Consider the following 19,908-nt stretch of genomic DNA (forward strand, 5'->3'; position numbering starts at 1 on the left):
TGATTTGCTCTGTTTATTTCACTGAAGTCAGAATAAACAAAACACCAATTTACAGCTTTATGATGAAATCATTAACGTTAACACGTTTATGTTTCATGTCTAACGTACATTAGCACTTTATAAAAACCTCAGTGAGTCTTGCTGACTCACACACAGAGTGCAAAGGTTTAGGTGTGTGCATGAGGCGGTATCACTAAGCTATAAAATAATAATAATAATCACAATATCAGTATGCTAAAGTCAGGAAGATAAAGCAACTCTTTTAGGATTTTAAATTAGGTCAAAATCACCGACTATATGTAAAAGATTGGAACTTCATTCTTGGTAACAACCAACAGGGAGCAACTCTTGTTTCACAGATGTATGTATTGATATGCCCCTCCTCCTCCCTTCACCTTTGACCTCAGTGAATGGTTTATTACCGAGTCGTGTTTAATAAATCGTGAGATTAATGAAGGTCTAGAGTCAAACTAGTGATGACTGTTTCTATCTTTTTATACAGTCTGTGACTGAAACCACAGAGTGTGATTATATTTTTCAGTTTAACAGATGAGCTTTGTCCCCACTTCCTTTTATTGGGGGTCCTTTTATATGGCCGACGCCCAGCCTGTAATTAGAGCAGCAAACACAAGTCGGACACTAGCTAACTATGTGACACACTGATGGATGATGTGGTTTTGGCCTCTGGGATGGACCAGTAAAGGAATGTTAACAAAGCCACGATGTGAAGTCATGACAGTAGATCCGGTCCCCGCTCTGGGAGTCGGGAACCCTACATGCGCACCTGCCGACCTCAGAGCTACATGTTGGATTCGCTGTGGCCGCGTTTGTCATTCTCGAAGTCGCTGTCCTGGGAGATGAGTTTGTAAGGTTTCTTTCTCTCCTTCTCCTCCAGCACTGAGTTTCCCATCTCCACATCTTTGCTGCGGAGCTCGTGTCGGGACAGGAACTCGACAATGCCAGCGCCAATCGAGTCGCCCAGGACATTGGTGGTAGTGCGCAGACGATCCCTATAAGAAACCAGAGGTCAGAGGGCAAAGACACACAAAGGGCGAGCACGTGTGCTTTCAGACTGTCCATTCAAAGGAAGAAATCTTTAAAAGATCCACAGAAACACCTTCATTAATCTCCTGATTTATAAAACAATAATTGTGTTCTGGAAGCATGCTGAAAGCAGAATAAACAGTTTTTATTCTGTGGAAATGGATGCTGCAGAGGTTGTTCCTGTTCGGAAACACTAAGCTTTCTGGAACTTTGTGGATTTAATCTTTATCACAGGTCTACAGTCTGTGAATGAGCTTTCAGAGCGGAGCACGTGAAAGGATTGGCCTACTTTCAAACGTCCTGCACACCTCTCTGAACTTTCTGCTTCCTGCAGGCTTCCATATGCTCTCATTACACAGACGTATGAGTGTCTGAAGCTGCAAACAGCAAAACACGGAGAACACCAGTTGGTCTGAGAGCCAGCTGGTTTTCTGGTTAGGGTATAAAAACAGCAACCACAGACCAAAAAGCTGAACATAGCAGCTGAACAAATCTTAGAAATATGGTATCTAACCAGATTCTTACTCTGGATGGCATTACCTTGGCCTCCAGTAACACTGTGAGGAACCTTGGAGTCATTTTTGACCAGGACATGTCCTTCAACGCACATATTAAACAAATATGTAGAACTGTTTTCTTCCATTTGTGCAATATCTCTAAAATTAGGAATATCCTGTCTCAGAGTGATGCTGAAAAAGTACTTAATGCATTTATCGCATTTATTACTTCTAGGCTGGACTACTGTAATTCGTTATTCGCTCTTCCCTGAAAAGCCTTCAGCTAATCCAAAATGCTGCAGCAAGAGTCCTGACAGGGACTAGAAAGAGAGAGCAGATTTCTCCTGTATTGGCTTCACTTAATTAGCTCCCTGTAAAATCTGGAATTTAAAATCCTGCTCCTCACATACAAGGTCTTAAATAATCAGGCCCCATCTTATCTTAATGACCTTGTAGTACCATATCACCCTATTAGAGCACTTCGCTCTCGCTCTGCAGGCTTACTTGTTGTTCCTAGAGTATTTAAAAGTAGAATGGGAGGCAGAGCCTTCAGTTTTCAGGCCCCTCTTCTGTGGAACCAGCTTCTAGTTTGGATTCAGGAGACAGACACTATCTCTACTTTTAAGATTAGGCTTAAAACTTTCACCAGGCTGCTGGGGGATTCCCATGATGCACTGAGTGTTTCTTCTTTACGCATCAAATGTTAATAGACCTTTCTGCATTTAATCATACTTGTTTTTACTCTCTGGCTCTCTTCCACAGCATGTCCTTGTCCTGTCTTCCTCCCCTCACCCCAAACGGTGGTGGCAGATTGCCGCCCCTCCCTGAGCCTGGTTCTGCTGGAAGTTAAAACTTTTCCTTCCCAGTGTCACCAAAGTGCTTGCTCATAGGGGGTCATATGATTGTTGGAGTTTTCTCTGTTTTCTTTGTATTATTGTAAAATATTATACTACTACTAATAACGCAATATAAAGTGCCTTGAGGCAACTGTTGTGATTTGGTGCTGTAAAAGTTGAATTAAATTGAATTGAATAGATGGTTGGATGGACAGATGAATGGATGGGCGATAGATATTCGGACTTTGTGGCATAAACCAGGATAACTGAGCAGAGTTGGCATATCAGGCTCTTCACTTCCTTCTGTTCCAGGTGGAAAGTCCTCCTGAAGCATCCTAGTTAGAGCAGAGTTTTTTCTTATTACCCCAGTTAGCTGAGTAATTTCAGGGAAGGGTATTCTAATTGAAACGATTAATTTGGGAAACCTAATTATGTTTCTATGTTAAAACTCACTGCAAAAATATTTAATACAAAAGGGAAGATGTGGAGCGAGACTCATGGGAGCGGGAAAAATGTGTCACTAGGTGGTTGTAGACATGGAGCTGTATTTGACCTTTAAATGAGAGATAATTCATGTACGGGTACTTTACACAACAGCGTTTATACTTGATAAGACTCCTTTCACATTAGCACTGAAAAAGAGTGGTTTCAAAAGCGAAGGTTCTGGAAAGCTACTGATTACAGAGTGGTGAAATAATGATATTGTTAAGGTAACATCAACACTAACCTCCCTGTGGATCCAATCATCCAGGTACTCAAATCCCACAAAGCTGATCTTGTTCATTAAACAGTTTGTTAAACAAGAGCTTTATTGAATGTATGTGTATGCAATGTTTTCTAATGTCGTCTACTGTAAGGATGTCTAACTCACATTACTTGATGGATCACTTTGATTTTAAATGGATCACACCAGTGAAACTCGCCTTTCTGTCAGTGTAAGGAGGTTTACCTGCGCGTTTAATGCCTGAAATATTTTAGTATAAGAAAAAGAAGTGTAAGTTTAACAGGATGTCTCAGTTTTTCTGCTTTTCTGCATGATAAATAAAAGTGGCCGTAGAAAATGAAAGAAATATGCCACAATGCAGCTTAAATTGTAAGAACTAAATGGGTAAAACAACAGAGAAGGTTCTGCTAGCTGATTGCCCAGAGTGAGCTGTAGTGATCAAATACAACATTTTTCGTAGTTTCTTTCTTTCTGTCTTTAGTACCATCATAAACACCTTGAGGCAACTGCTGTGATTTTGCATGATATGAATACAATTGAATTGAATATAAATTTGAAATTTCTATCGTAGATGGTGAAAAACAAGATGTTTTCTGATAATGTTTATCTCTTACTTAGATACTTTGGTGTAGTATGAATGGCCATATCAGTAGGAAAGGCTGTGAAACTTGTAAAACATATGAAAATACTGTTAAAAGTCCAAAATCTATGCTTTCCTTCACATTTTCCAAAGCCATCCAGTGGCCTTGTGTTTAAAGGCCTTGGTCTTGGCGAAGCATGTGTAATGGTCCGAGTACAGAGCCCCGTGAAACACCAAGACTCTCTGTTCAAACTGGAATCTGTGGGATAAATCGGAGTCTAACCAGCACAGCGGAGGTCCTTTAAGCACTAAAACAGTGAAGCCACCGGCGATGAAGACAAACACAACAAAGTGCTGATGAAGATCAGCACTTGTGAAGGTCTTGTTGCCTACATTTACATGATGAGTGAGCTGGTCTACCAACAGTGATTACCAACAAGAAGGTACTTACAGGAACCAATCAACTGCAATGATGAGAGTGATGTCATCAGTGGGAAGTCCGACGGAGGTCAGCACAATCACCATGGTAACCAGACCTGCCTGAGGGATGCCGGCAGCACCAATGCTGGCTGCAGTTGCTGTGATACTTTTAGAAGGAGAAAGAGACATAAATCCACAGAGTTTGAGTATGAAGACGCCTGTTAGGACTTTAGTTACCTGATGGTGATAATCTGTCCAAAGTTCATCTCCATGTTGTTGACCTGAGCAATGAAGATGGCTGCCAATGCTTCATACAGTGCGGTTCCGTCCATGTTGATGGTGGCGCCCACGGGCAGCACAAAGCGAGTGATCCTCTTATCGATTCTGTTGTTTTCTTCCAGACATTTAAAGGTGACTGGCAGCGTGGCCGAGCTGCATGATAGCAGAGAGGAGGAGGATTTTAAAGCATCCAGAGAAACAGAGAAAAGTGTTTCAGACACACTATTATAGTGCTCAGCACCGAGAGCGGGTTCATTTTTTACGCCTCATTTACAGATATCTCTAGTTGAAACAATAAATGTGGTAAAAATAACGGAACATGTCAACAAGAGGTTTTCACAGAACAATAACCAGCTCATATATCTACGACAACAGCTGCAACTACGTACTGCTCCTGGAACTAAACCATTTACTGCAACTACAGCAACAAAAACAACATTACCCAAACCACTGCAACTGAACAGCAACAACACACCCTACAGCATGTAGCATGTCAACTAAACTGAAAACTGCAACCAACCACCTACAACCAGTTAACCAACTATTCAACTAAACCACCTCTGAACAATGACGGCCATACTGAGATAAGTTGCTTTGGATATGCTACTGTCAGCTGCTGTTAGCTTCTGTTAACTGCTTTTAGCTGCTGTTAGTGAAACAGATTTTGCAGTAGATTTAAACTTATTGCACGCTGAGCACATTAGAAGGAAAGTGTCATTTTTAGTACATCTGATCCTAACATTAGCTAGCATGATGTTAGAAGCAGCTGTTTTTGTTTAGCTGACTCATTTTCAGCTGTCTGGAGATGGAAGGATCATATATCTAATAACCACATCCACAAAAACGGGAGATGTCCTTCCGCAGCTTCCACAAACCGGTGCCCGCTCCTACGTAACAGATGAATCTTAAGTTTATGAGAACAGATCACTTTGTCAGAAAATCTAATTACGGACTAATCAGTGCATATTTATGAGTATAGTATACTTTTTTTGTAAGTAACCTCAAACATGAACAAACCTTGACAAAGTTAAAGCCTGAAAACTAAATGGTGAGATGGAAGACATTTATTTGGATCTTTGAGGGCCCTCAGATATGAATTAATGTGTGATTGACAGAAATTATTTAAGATGAGTTTCACCCAAACGATCCAGTTTACATGTACCTGAAGTCCATATAAACTGGACCATCTTAGTTGTAGTTTTTTAAGTTTCAGCCACATTTGGCTCACTCATTAGACAACGAAACCAACCAACGCAACTTACATCAACCATTACATCTACAGCTACAACTACAGCTGTTTACAACAATGACTGCAACTAGAATGCACCAGTTAAGGTCAAATATTTCTGTCTTTTGAGTAACTTGGCTCATCTTCTCTGGCAAAAGTATATTTAATGAACAAAAAGAAAATTGGTGTGTTTTGGTGTTTCTGTCAATAGAAAACACCAAAACTTCCATTTGTTGAAGTTTGGTAGAAGTTGCTCACCTGGAGGAGGTCCCCAGAGCCGTTACCAAAGCTTGCAGGAGCCCTGCGATGAAGATGAAGGGGTTCTGGCGAGTAATGACAAAATAAAGAGTGGGCAGAATAAGAACAGCATGGATCATCAAGCCGATGATGACCGTGATGGTATACATGCCCAGCTGGCCACCCATCTGGGTCAGATCGTCCATCTCCACAATCTTTCCTGCAATCAGGAACAAGATGCCAATGGGGGCATACCTGAGAAGAAGTGAAGAGTGGTGCGTTACTGCAGATAACTTTCATGGTGGACAGGGAACTGCTTTTTATTCAAAACATTTCCCAGTGAAATCTCAGATGTTTTACCACATAATGATGGCGACCAGGCGCATGATGGCTTCGTTCAGGCTGTCAAAAAAATCCCGCAGGAGCTGGCCCTGCTCTTTCATGTTGCCAATGATTAGACCAAAGCACATGGAGAAGACCACCAGCCCGAGAGCATTGACCCCGTTCACTTGACCTGGCACCGGGATAACTTCCTCTCTTGTGATCTCCATGGTCTCCTGGGTGCCGTTGGTTGAGTTAAAGAGGGTGTCATTCACAGTCACCGTCACATGAACTGTTCGTTTTCCATATTTGGTTTTGAACTGGAGAATGGGAGAATTAAAGGAATAAGGTTAGACGAGCGGAACAGTTCAGCACGCAACAAATCAGAGAGTTTAGATGTAAATGGCTTAAAAGTGTTTATATTGTTTTAAAAATAGGCGCAGTAATATTACTCTGACGTTGTCTCGTCCACCATCATTTAGTAACCAAAAACGATGCATTTTATTTCTTCTTTGCGAATATTTGATCAATATTTATTGAGAAACCATTTGAACTGATTGCTATTCTCTGTCTAAACAGCATCAACATCAGCCTGTCTACAGCTCAGACTTAGCCATCAAATCATGACCGTTTTTTCCAGGAGACCAGGAGATAACGTTATTCAGGAAGTATTACTAGAAGAGAAAAAAAAATCAGTAAGATTTATGATTTCTATTCAAAGTCCTTCTTCACCATCACAAGTAAACCCTCTGGGGTTTGAGTTTGGTTAATGTGCACCCGTGTTTAGAGAGTTTTAATTTTTAGAGGGAAAAATCTGCCCCTAACTGCTTCTTTATCTCATATCAGGATTAAAAATGGACTCCAGTTTGAGTGTCCCTGTTAAGCATTAATTTCTCATCAGGTTCCTCTTCCGAGTGAGCGTGGTTTGGTTCTGATCTACTGATAATCAAGACCAGCTCTTATACAAAAACCTCTCCACCGTCAACATCTGCACAACTTTTATTTAGAAACTTTTTGCAACCAGAAGTTGTCTCTCTCTGTAAAATCAATGAATCTCGGAGTCTCTCACTGATGGATCATTAAAACATGATTGTACACGCGTGTCTTCAACCCCGCTGCTTCAGCAGCAGCAAAACATGCCAGGTTACAAAAATCGAGGGGTGCACGACCTGCAGAAACAACAGTAAACCAGCAGCTTCATCAGTGGATATGAGGCCACTTTTGTCGTACGGCGCCATTAGCCAGTGTGAGAGTGGTGAAGAAGAGCAAGAAGAGTTCTTTAACTTTTCTCATGAATGTAAATGTCAATTATTTAAATGAAACTTTTTAAACAAAGCTAAGTGTTTTTTGGACTGCTGGTAAAGTCATCTTCAGTGCTTTCACTTAAAAGTGTACGTCACTTTAATGTTCAGGCTGGATCTGACTGCAGTGCATACCAGCTCAGCCTGATGGCACGGTCAGGGAGGCTGTATAAAGTGAGACATTCATGTGAATGGACCTGAAATCACAGCACAGCCATCGTCTCACTTCTGTGTCTGCTGATTTTGTCAGATGAAGCTCTGAGTTTGACATGTTTGGAGCTGTTCTGTTGTCTCCTGGAAACCAGTGAGAGGTAAACTTCTGCACCTCAGCATCTCTATGTGAATGAGAGGGTGAAGAAGAGGTGAGAGGTGAAAAGGAGCGAGCTGTGGGTTCATTTCGGGTTCATGCTGAAAGATTCTTGGAGCTGTAATCGTTCAGTGAGCTGGAGTTGGCAGGAAGGAAAATTTCAGACCCAGTGAGAGCTTCAGGGTGACATCAGGTTAAAAAGACTAGTAGCATGTCAAGTTTCATCAGTGCTTAAAGACTGAGCTTTGTTCAGCTGAAATTTCCAAGCACTCTGTACACACCAACATGTAGTTGGAATAAACGATCTATGATCCAGCTGGAGAGATTAACATGCCAACATTTCTGTTCCAGTGATAACAGCTGCAGGAGCTAGTTTACCAGGTATAAAAGATAAAGCTCACCTGTTGCGTGCAGGCTTGGACCAAGTTTGGTGGGAACATATTTCTGAAATGAGAAAACAGGTCATTCTGAGACAGCGTGGACTAACTTCAGTTAAAACTGTGACTGCATCACTGTTGTAGCTACCTGATCAGGTCCAGGAAGGCATCGGCAGGACTGACTTGCTCGATGGTCTGCTGCTTCCCAAACTCATCTTTAGAGCCTTTTCCCGGGTGGATGATGAGCACGATGATGATACCGATGAACACTGCGATAATGGTTGTGGTCATGTAGTAAATCACGGCTCTCATGCCCATCTTTCCTGAGGCTTTGCTGTCCAAAGCTGCCATTCCTGATGGAAAGAGGGCGGGATATGTTTGATCATTAACACAGTTTTTCCAGATCATAGTAGGAATGTTATGAATTAATCGTCTAACAACATATGAGTTTAATGGATGAACATTTGATGGTTTAAAAAACAAATCCTGTCAGAGAAAAACAGGTATTCAGTGAGAGAGGAGAGGGATGACTTATTTTAGTATTAATGGTTAATGGTAATGACTGACTTAGAATTCAGCTACATATTCCAACCCTGGAGGTCGATGCTTGGTTACAGCAGAAAAAAAAGTTCAATTTTGCCTCTTTTGTTAGTGAATCAGTGGGAACCTCTTCATCACCAGACCGGGCTGAAGGCTGACTCTCAGTGAGTATTAGTTTGTAGGGACGACCTCCCTCTGAACCACCTCCATCAGCTCAGCTGGGACACTGCTGATCTTTTCATGGTGTGAAAATTACTACATTTTGTGTCTGTCAGGTTATTACAGCCCAGCATGTACAGTGATTATGTTGTGAAGTCACACAGTAATGCACACCATCCATCAGTGCTTACCTGTAATGTAAAGAGATTTTCACAATCCTCAAAGATTTCTTGAGGTGAAAATGCTAGGAAAATGATTTTAACATAACCCAAACCCCACCTAACCCAGAGGGAGCTTAGTAAAACCAACAAAGCGTTTAGGCCTAATTTAGAGGTAACAGCCAAAGTCCTGACGGTTTGCTGATGATGTTAAGAGGTTTTAAGGAAACAGCTTAATAACAAATCATACCGAGGTTAAAGGTGAACGTAGCTGATGACACTTTACAGCAGTTGTCGCCATCACAGTTACAAACCACTTTTCTGACTGGTTGGTCACCATTTCTTTTCCAAACTTGGAGGATGACCACTGAGCTGTGCACTGTACCTGTTATTAGACTGGAGATCAGCAAAGGCAGGACCAACATCTGCAGCATCCTCATCAGCAGCTCTCCAGGGAAGGAGAAGTACTTCACTTCTCGATAGGTCATTTTGTAGGGGCGCAGCGCGAATCCGAGAACGATTCCTGCAGTCAGAGCACGTTCCTATTAACAACTACAAAACTGAAGAGATGTCTCTGTTTTGCAGCAGGTGTACATACCTACAATAACTGCTCCAACTGTGAAGAGCACAAAGGAGTTCTTCTTCAGGAAGGCCTGGACGTCCTCTTTAGAGATCTCCTCCACTTTTCTCTTGGCCTTCATGGTGCGAATGTGAATGCTTTCCCTGATGCGCTGCATCCTGCTGAAAATATGAAAAATGGAAGCATGATGTCACTAGGTTCGTGAACCTAGATGGTTTCAGAACTCACCAGCACTGAAGCACTGGCTCATTACTGAGGCTTCCGTCAAGGATCCACCTTCTTATATTTTCACCAGGCCTGGATCAACTCCTCAGCCCATACGCTGCTGTGGGTGCCAGTGGTTGTCGAATTTCCTTCACAACTCGTTTCCATGCATTGCGATTGTTGGCGATTGTCCTGGTCTCGTCGAGATTTATTCTGCGATCTCCGATGTCATCTTTGAGCTGTTTTAGCCATGTTTTCTTCTGTGCCGTTCGTTGGATTCTCCACTGTGTTGGTCGTTTTACGCCAGAGGAGTTGGGTACTTGGGTTTGTTTAATATCCAGCCCATTGTATAGAATTATTTCCCTACTTCGAAACAACTAAATATCTTTTAACATAAAAAAATGCAAGGTCCCAATTAATGTGTGAGATTTCATCTGAGAGGTAACATGATCTAATTTCTAAAACTGTGCCTGTGCCACAGCATGTGGCTGAAACACAAACTGCCCCAACCTGAGACGGGACACCTATGACCTGATAGGTGCTGAGAGGGGAACCCTGTCACATCAAAAGCCTCAATTATACGTCTGTGATCTTGCTTGGGTACGAGTGACGTAAATGTTGTCATCTGATCGTGAGTGTGAGGGTCTGTGTGTACTTCCCACTTTGGGACCACAAACTCATCTTTGGAGAATTTACAGTACAATTCATCCCAGGCAATGGACATCAAACATCAGATAAGCGGCACTGAGACTCCAGCTGCCATGTCCGCAGAGTAATCAAGGCAATATTCATCACTGATGATAATCTGAATCCCTAACTGTTCTCCCAAGGCTTCAAAATCAGATGACAGAAAACATAATAACTCTATCAGACATAAAAGACATATTTTTCCTAGACCCAAGTACTTTTTTGCTCCAAAGTTAGGGTGACTTAGCCCTCTGAAGTATTTCTATTACCATTCTGTATTTCATTATCTCTTTCCTCTCTGAGGTCTAAGTTATCGTCAATAATGACCATCCCCAACCCTAACCCCGGGAGATAATAATGCATCTCGTTTTTAATTACATTTTTGACAATTAGAGAGCAAACAAATTAATTATTCCAGCTGAAATTGAAAAAGTTTACCATCGCATGAGGAAAGGTTAAGGTAGGGTTACCATCTATGATGGCTTAGATTCAGGCGTTTTAATCCAAATCAGAGATAGATGCTGCTCTTCACCTACCTGTTGGGTGTGGCGTTGGCCCTTCAGACGCTGAGGTTGACCCGGCAGGGAGAGAAAGCAGCAGAGGGACAGAGAGTCTGAGCGATGAAGCTCCTCGGTGTGGGAACCAGAACTCGACTGCAACCAGAAAAGACAGGAGGGGGCATCCAGAGGAGGGGGGCGGGTGAGATAATGATCCTCCCATAATAACACTGTTAGCCCTGTGACACACTTTCAGGTAAAGCCCAGGTGGATGAAAAAGTTTCTGAGAAACATCACAGGATTGTTTCACTGACACATTATCTGCCTTTGAAAGTTCCAGCTCTTCCTCACCTCCAAACGCTCTTCCTCACCTCTTCTGCACTCCTCTCCTTCTTCAGCTTGAAGTGTGACTTTGATGCTCGGTTAGCATCCACATATTTATGTGAAAGGATGCCAATCAAACAATAAGCCGCACCTCCCTCGGGACGTGGTATAGTTTGAGGTTACTCCTTGGAGTAAACGACGCACCACAATTAGCTGAACAAACTGAAGCTGAGATGAAGAGCGACCTGACTGTATGGAAACATGTTCCTGCGGGGGGATGAGTATAATTAGTGAAGAATACCCCTGAAATCAGGTCGCCTAGCCTCCTACAAACACTGTTCCCCGGTCACTGTGGCAGCAGTGAATGAAGCAGGAACATCGGCCTGTGACAGCTTTACTACACTCGCTACTATTTTTAATACTGCCCTTCGATACCTAAAAACAGGCTGAGCTCAAAGCAGGATCTGACCGACAGAAACAACAGCATCAGCTGATCATCTCAGAGAACCGGCTCTGATCTCTGACACGATGAGGTTGTTAGTGAAGCTGGAGGCGAAGCTTCGGACTGCAGGCTGGGTTTACTTTATGCTGCTCTTGTTTCTCAGACCGAAACTTCTTCATTAAAGCCAGAAACGGTAACATCTTGTGAAAATTGGTTTCATTTTTAGATCGCTGTCAGAAACTCTTCATCCAGTTGTAATGAAACTGGAGTCGTATGGATCCCACAATGTGTGACCTTTGACCTCTACTCTGGCCATGGAACTCACACTAAATATCTTTTTTGAGGTTTGACACACACACACACACACACACACACACACACACACACACACACACACACACACACACACACACACCATACTGACAGTTAACCCCGCCTCCCTTCATTGCTGTGATTGGCTGCCCAGTATGCCACCCTGCCCTTAGACTTGATGTTGCTCTGCTTACGTCACTTCTTCTCGTGCTTTTTAAATGTGTGCAGTAACAAAACGTTGTGCTGTGTTTCTTGTTAGATAAATGTTTTCAGCAGGAAGTGAGTTAAACACCTGAGGATGATGATGTTAGAGTGGGGGGTTGGACACGTTTACCCTTTGATGGTGCTCGGACCTGTGCAGAGGACAGATGAGGCTGCAGGATGTTTCCTTGATACCGAGCTTCATGCTTCATATCATATACTGTGATGAAGATGAGGAGTTCTGTATTCAGCAGGAGCTTCGTCCCTGAACATGATCCTGACCCCGGGTTCACCTGCATCGCTCACACTGCATCAGACAGGAAGCGCTTACACACAGAGCAGCTGCTGCTGTGAGTGAGGCTCAGGTAGAGCGGCTTCATAAGAACCTTTTACTCCTCCTCCTCTTCATCCCTGCCCTGAATGAGAACATCAGACTGTGTACAACACAAGAACAAAGCTTCAGACAGCAGACAGTTCACTCTGACCTCTGACCTTGCTCTCTGTTTCCTGGGAACAGAGTGAGAAAAGAGTGAGCAAAGCCTGAAAATTCACACACCCGAGTTTTTGTTGAACCTCCTGACAAATGAAATATAAACCTTGCACCTGTTTCACATCTATGGGCATTTTTGTACCTTTTTAAAAACTTTCCAGAAAAACTTATTTCAGTTTTTCTGAAAAAGAAATCACACTGCTGATGCGGAAGTCTCCATAACTCCCCCAAACTCTCCAAAGCTCCCATATAAAATATAAATCTCCTGGTGTTCAGGGCCACGCTCAGGTGAGGGGCTGCTCTCAAGTGCTGCCGTTTTTATGGCAGCAGGTTTTCCGTGGGGGGAGTTGATGAAGCATGATGGGTGCAGATGGTTATCAGCACCTTTGACCTCCGTGCTGATGAAGTCAGCAGAGCCGTGCAGGTTCACTGGTTCCTCTGGTCAAGCGTGCCTCCATCTAAACGTGGGAGCTGATAAGACACGTCGATTTTTCCACACCACCCACAAAACGCTGATGAGACAAAGAGCGAGTTTAACTAGATCCAAAAAAGAGAAGCCGAGCACTTCAGACGAACAAGACGAGGAGCAGAGACCTCTGATCCGTGGTTTCTGCTTTTATGGATAATCAAATAATGAAATGAAGGTCTTTGTTTTCACTGGTTCTCACTTTAAAGACATGTTTCATGATTGCTGTGTATAGGTTTTTTTTCCCTTGTGCTTTTCTCGTCTTTAACAAAAGTTTAATTATTGATTACTGAGTGAAACACATCTGACTCTCATTATGATGCATCAATTATCAACCAAGTTAAAATGGTTTCATGAGTTTTTAGATGAGATTCTGACATTTCTGTGGATGGCACACATACCTATATTTAAATAACAGATCTGGCAATACATCACGTTAAACCAGATGTTCTCCCTCTCGCCCTGGTACCGGGGGCATTGGGATTCAAACAATTAAAATGCATTGATACGCTTTTAAGCAGAAAACAGTAAACTTATTTTAAGACAATCATGCAGAAGCTCTCAATGTGGTGGGCCACATTTGGCCTGCAGCCTTCAGTTTGAGACGTGCTGTCAGGTAAGGACCTATAATAACACAGAGAAACCAAGAGCAAGAGCTTGGCGACAGCGGGAAGGAAAAACTCCTTTCAAGCAAGAAGAAACCTCCAGCAGAACCAGGTTCACGAGGGACGGCGACTGGCTGCTGGTGAAAACAATAACATGATTGATTTTATACACAAAACCTGATTAAATATAATTTCCTCATCAACAGCACATTGCTTATTGAAATCTGATTAGATTATCAACAGATCACCATAAAGATACACAAACTTGGGCCCACTTGCTACATTTGCCAAACCTGTCAGGAACCTTGGTGTAACTCTTGACTCAGCTCTGACTAAATCTCTGGTCTGCTCCTGTTTTTATCACCTGAGAAACATTGCTAAGCTGAGTCCATTGTATCAGGCTCAGAATTAGAAATTGTCATTCATGCATTTGTTTCATCTCGTCTGGATTATTGTAATTCTTTGTTTACTTGTTTATGTAAAGCCTCTTTGGAGCATCTGTAAGTTGTTCAGAACGCTGCTGCAAAGCTTCTGACCAAGTCCTCCAAGTACTTCCATGTCACACCCCTACTGATCCAGCTGCACTGGCTCCCTATTAAATTCAGAATCCACTTTAAGGTTTTGACCTTGACTTTCAGGGCTCTGCATGGACAAAAACCAACATATATCAGTGAACTTTTACATCCATACATTCCCAGCAGGTCCCTGAGGTCATGTGATCAGGGCTTGCTGGTTGTCCAACACATGAGGCTGAAAACAAAAGGCGACAAAGCTTTTGGAACTGTGGCCCCCAGACTGTGAAACTCTCTCCCTTTGAGCCTGAGATCTGTGGACTCAGTGGTCGCTTTTAAAAAACAGCTAAAAACTCATCTTTTTAAACTTGCTTTTGGTTGATTTTTATTTTTATGTTTTAGCTTCTGTGAAGCACTTTGTGGTTTTTATCTTGAAAGGTGCTATATAAATTAAATTTTACTTTTTTATTTACTTTACAGCAATCACACACACACAAAGCACGGATCCCATGTACAGGACATGCCGATCCGATACGGAAACTGGACATCTCACAGATTCCCAAAGTCCAGATTCCATCGCTCTTCAGTCAAAATTCACTGAACCAGCAGCAAAAGTAGATCAAAACTACACTACAGGTCAACACCCCCCCACCCCCACCCCTCAAGAAAGCCTAATTTTTACCATTCAGTACTAAAGCAATTTCAAGTTTCACAAATTATGCCAAAATGCAAAACGCTCAGCTGTGTCTAATAAAACCTCTGTCATCATTAATAATAAGTTACCAGTAAAAATCTGTTTAAATAACATAAAGGTTAATAAGTGTCAGGTGAATGATGTCTTTTTTTAAAATAAAGTGCTCATAAATGTTTTCATGTTGTTTTAAACTGAAGGAGAAAACAGAAAGTAGGCTAAGCTTCAGCATCAGGACGACCAGGACGGGACCACCAGACTCCATTCAAAAATCTGCGAAATGTACCTGGACAGACCTGTGAGCAAGTACTAAGTACTTTTACTTTACTCCAGTTCTCGATCCTAGTTTGTGTGTGTCGGTGTGTAAGTGCGTGCTTGTTTGTTTTCTCTCACAGGAAATCTGGAAACGTGACTGGAATTAAACACATCCACTTCCCACGGTAAAGATAACACATCACAGTCACGTCACAGCAGCAGCATAGCGAAACCTTCCGCTTTAATTCCACCGTTAGTGTTAGAGTGAGCGAGGCTGACCTCGTGAATGTGACCTTATCCCGAGTTGATAGGAGACATTAGGCTCGTTTATCCTGATGCTTTTATTCTGATGCGTCACACGTGAGAACGTGTTGACATGTAAACACAGGTGAACCTCCGGATGTTGATCTTCGGTGTTTAGATTCAGGGTTCAGGACTACCACAGGCACAGGCTGTCGCTGACCTGCCGGGAGTCCGTCTGAGTCTCCAATATTGAAATAATATTTATTTAATATTTTTGCAGCATTGAATTAAAAGTATGAATGCAGCAGTGCTGGTGGAGGGTTCGGCTCATTTAACCTTCCACAATGTGAACAGCTGTTCGCTCCGATCAGTTGACCCCATGTTATCATGTTAAAGCTCTGCTGTACCTGACACCATATTCATGTTCAGGTGTGCTGAGGTGACACTTGAGCTCAGGAGAGTTTCTGTCACATTAAATCAAACCTGAAGTCCAAACTTTATGCGCTGAGTTCACTGCTGCTCGGAAATTCCTCCTCTGCGTGTGGAAATAACCAATTAACTCCGCAAGTTCATTACTCCTCAATAAACCATTAACAGCCCCCCCCCAACCGAAACCTTCCGCTCTGATTGGTCCGAGCCCCGCTGACTGTGTATAAATGCAGGAGACTCAGCTGGAGACAGCAGACACACAGCACCTCCTCCTCCTGCTGCTTCATCTTTATCCTCAGTGTGAGGCACCATGCTCCGCGGCTCCGCTCTGCTCCTCCTCCTCCTCCTCTGCTCCTCCTCCGCCTTCGAGCCTCTGCCGGAGGAGGCGGCTCCCCGCCGGGCCCGTTTCTCCGCCAACAGCCCGAGTGAGTACTTGTGTTACTGCACTCACAGTAGTCTGCTACAAGTACAAGTACTGCAGTGAACGCATTAATGTTTGGAGTCTGTACCTGATTATTACCGGATCAATAAGCTGATATTTGATCGGTTATTGGCTTTAAATCTTCTAAACACAGCAGCAGGTGTTCTTCATCCTCTCACTTCTGTCTGTCGTTGAAGTATTATTAGCATAAAAACTGTCTTTTAAAAGAAAGCTGAAGTTTGATCAGCGACCATTAATGGACTCATGTATTGTTTTTTGAAGGGGTGGGGGGGTGATCATCTCAGTTCCAGTATGGAGTACTGATAACTTTAGAAAACTTCCTGCCCTCCCTATTTGTAAAAACATAATTTATGCGTCACTTTTTTCTATTCAAATCATATTTTCCTTCCATTTGTTTGCATCATATTCAAGTCACATCTGTCCCATATGCGACTGCTTGATGGGTCAATCATCTGGAAAGCTCTGTGAGTCCAGTGTGAAGCATGTTTGTGTGTTTGCAGCTGATGTGGCCAGATGTTTGAGCGGCGCCGTGACCGTCGGCTGTGGGTTCTTCTCCTGTCTGGAAAACTCCACCTGCGACACCGACGGGATGCACGAGCTCTGCGAGCTGTTCCTGCACACCGCCGCAAGCTTCAACACCGAGGTTAGTGACTTACTGTCCACCTGTCCTCCACCTGTCCTCCACCTGTCCTCCACCTGTCGTCTGACCTCAATGTTCTCTCCACAGGGTAAGACGTTCGTCAAGAAGAGTCTGCACTGCATGTCTCAGGGAATTTCGGGCAAAGTCTTCCAGTCCATCCGCCGCTGCAACATCTTCCAGAGGATGATCGCTGAGGTTTGCCAGCTCACAAACTTCTATGCTGCCTTATAAAAATCACTTCAGTTCTTTTTTATTTAGCTTTTGCTCATGAAGTTAAAGCTCCGTATTATATAGATATTAAAAATCCCAAGGAATGTCTCACAGCAGCAGCTGGTGAAGGTGGGGAAGACAAACTCTCCTTTAACTGGAGACAACTCCAGCAGAACCAGGCTAACCTGTTCAGTGTCTCCATCAGTTTATATATGAAAACACCTGTATCACTGTTAGCTTTAACCCCATCCTTTTAGTGTTGTAGCATCCTGTTACCTCTGCAGGTTAGAGGAGAGGAGAAAGTGCTTCTATGATCCTAAGTCAGTGTTTGTCCATCTCATCGAAGGTTCAAGAAGAGTGCTACACCAGCCTGGACATCTGCACTGTGGCTAGGACTAACCCTGACGCCATTGGAGAGGTGGTGCAGGTGCCTACTCATTTTCCCAACAGGTGAGCACCCAGTACACATACAAAATGGTGAGGCAATGCTCGCACCTGCTTTAGAGTGGAGATGCTAAAGCAATAGCACGATAACATACATGGTACCTAATTTAGCTTCTTAGCATGTTTTATAAATCTATAATTATAAAATTGGCCTTAAAGTAAAGTTGCAGCTACACCTAAAAAGTACGTGCTACTGCCCCTCAGCTAGTTTCTGGAGGATGGCCAGTTATAAAAGGGGGACATTTAGGGAGGAGTTCTTAGAGAACTTTGGGCTCATACAGTAAATTTCAGTGTGTGGTTTGACAGACATGGTATTCAAGAGTCCCATCTGTCCTCTCACGTGCTGTTGCATGGTACATATTTGCTGCTGACCACTGTTTTTTCATACTGTACATTTTTACTATATAGTTTACTGTGGACACTGTTAAGTGGAGCCTGGAGTAAAACCTTCATGTGATGTTTGTATAGTGGTGGCAATTAAAAATATTGTTGTAAGAACGTAAAAATATCTTAAGAACAAGTTTAAGAGGAATCATTATATTAGCTCCTGTCTCTTTAAGAACTCTTAAAAAAGCCCTTTTTCTTCTGATTGGACACCTTCCGGAAGCCTGCTGAGGGGCGACTCCTGGTGCTTGTGAACTGTATTACTCACTAACAAAGAATTCGTTTTACATTAAAGTTATTTCTCAGTTATAATTTGAGTTTCATCTGGAAATTCCAGAACTTTCTTTTTCTTCTTACAGTTTGTGATATTTGTTCAATTGTGTTATTGAATTAGATTTTTTTTTAAAAAATTAAGAATCTAATGTTCAGACGTATTCTGTGTTGTGTTTTAGTATTATTTAGGTAATGATTTCAGGCTTTCATCTTTGATAGTTTTTGATATATTCATGTTCAAACATGGCCTCAGTCTCAATGTGCAGAAAAAACAGGCCTGAAATGGGTCGACGGACAATTTTTAAGAAATCTTCAGCTGTTAAAAACTTTTTTTGATGTATGAAACTAAACTTTTACACCACTTATTATAAATGTTTAAATTTTGTACTGTAAAATTTTGATGCAAATCTGAAACTGTCAAGCAGAAGGCCAAGGTCTGAGATGAACATGTGTCTGTTTGGCCTGCAGGTACTACAGCACCCTGCTCCAGACGCTGCAGGCCTGCGACGAGCAGACGGTGGTGGCGGTGAGGGCCGGGATCGTGTCCCGGTTGGGCCCCGACATGGAAATCTTCCTCCAGCTCATCCAGAACAAACCCTGCACCGCAGAATCCGGCTCAGCCGCCTACAATAACCCCTCAAGCTGGAGGAACATGCCCGTGTTCAACATCCAGCCGGGCTTCAGAGGCCGAGACCCCACTCACCTGTTCGCCAGGAGGTCCGTAGACAGCCAGGAGGAAGAAGACGGAGTTAAAGCCCACGAGTAGTTGACGCAGCTTGATATAAACACACAGCCAGCCCTGACTACACAAACATCAGTCCAGCCACCGACTGACTATAAAAGCAACTTATTATTATAATGCATATTTATTTTTATTAAGTTAATTTATGCAGGAGGACAAGAGGCCGCGGAGGTGAGGAGATGCTCTCACGCTGGCCGTGGAGCTCATTTACTCCGTGTTGCTCATCTGTGCTGTCTCTGGTTCTGTGTTAGAAATAAACAATGTGATGTGATGGCTTTCGGCTCCTGTCATGTTCTTGTATGAATCCGACTTCCTCTGGGTGGGCGGGGCTTCAGTAGAGTGACAGTGCTGAGCGTGGAGAAACATGAATCGTTCTGGGTCAGTTTGAAACCTTTTATTGACACTGGAATGAGTTCAGGAAGGGCAACAAAAAATAGAACCTCAACTTAAAACAGAGGCCATTGAATAAACTAGAACAAAGCAGAGCTGCAAACCTGAAGCTCAGCTGCCCGACAGTTCAGGAGGAATCGTTATTGAGCTAAGATGATGCCGTTCAAAATCACAAAGCAACAAAGCGTGACACGCAACAGCCGGCCATTTTTATTTATACAGAATGTTTAAAACAACAGAAGCATGTCATGCAGTGCCATTAAAAAGTGTTTATGTTTATTCAGTATTCACATTTAAAGCTATATAGATTCATTCAAGTTGAAATGATTGGTGATACCGGTCCTGTATTTACTGTTTATACGATCATTCTCATGTAAGACCCTGCAATTCACCTTCAAACAGCTTAGAAAGGCCCTGGAGGGATCTGATTGGCTGCA

General features: G+C 42.8%; 2 protein-coding genes across 3 annotated transcripts; one reads left to right on the top strand and one right to left on the bottom strand.

Moving 5' to 3' along the window:
- LOC113026311 (excitatory amino acid transporter 1-like) lies at positions 1 to 11,444 on the bottom strand. 2 transcript variants are annotated; one of them, XM_026174956.1, is made up of 11 exons: positions 11,328 to 11,444; positions 11,016 to 11,132; positions 9,607 to 9,746; positions 9,394 to 9,531; positions 8,300 to 8,504; positions 8,176 to 8,218; positions 6,206 to 6,486; positions 5,867 to 6,100; positions 4,339 to 4,533; positions 4,133 to 4,267; positions 1 to 1,010 (listed from the first exon to the last, which is right to left on the bottom strand). In XM_026174956.1, the coding sequence occupies exons 3-11, from the start codon at positions 9,743 to 9,745 to the stop codon at positions 800 to 802; spliced, it is 1,581 nt and encodes a 526-aa protein (XP_026030741.1). In that variant the 5' UTR covers position 9,746; positions 11,016 to 11,132; positions 11,328 to 11,444; the 3' UTR covers positions 1 to 799. The 2 variants fall into 2 exon arrangements, with proteins under 2 accessions (XP_026030741.1, XP_026030740.1); XM_026174955.1 differs by having other exon boundaries at positions 9,607 to 9,749; positions 11,328 to 11,443.
- Positions 11,445 to 16,145: 4,701 nt separating this feature from the next.
- LOC113026316 (stanniocalcin-like) lies at positions 16,146 to 19,350 on the top strand. The gene is made up of 5 exons (XM_026174964.1): positions 16,146 to 16,371; positions 16,889 to 17,031; positions 17,116 to 17,223; positions 17,585 to 17,688; positions 18,808 to 19,350. The coding sequence occupies exons 1-5, from the start codon at positions 16,257 to 16,259 to the stop codon at positions 19,103 to 19,105; spliced, it is 768 nt and encodes a 255-aa protein (XP_026030749.1). The 5' UTR covers positions 16,146 to 16,256; the 3' UTR covers positions 19,106 to 19,350.
- The last annotated feature ends 558 nt before the right edge of the window (positions 19,351 to 19,908 follow it).

The sequence above is a fragment of the Astatotilapia calliptera genome, chromosome 7, assembly GCF_900246225.1.
Source record: "Astatotilapia calliptera chromosome 7, fAstCal1.2, whole genome shotgun sequence".
Taxonomy (NCBI): domain Eukaryota; kingdom Metazoa; phylum Chordata; class Actinopteri; order Cichliformes; family Cichlidae; genus Astatotilapia; species Astatotilapia calliptera.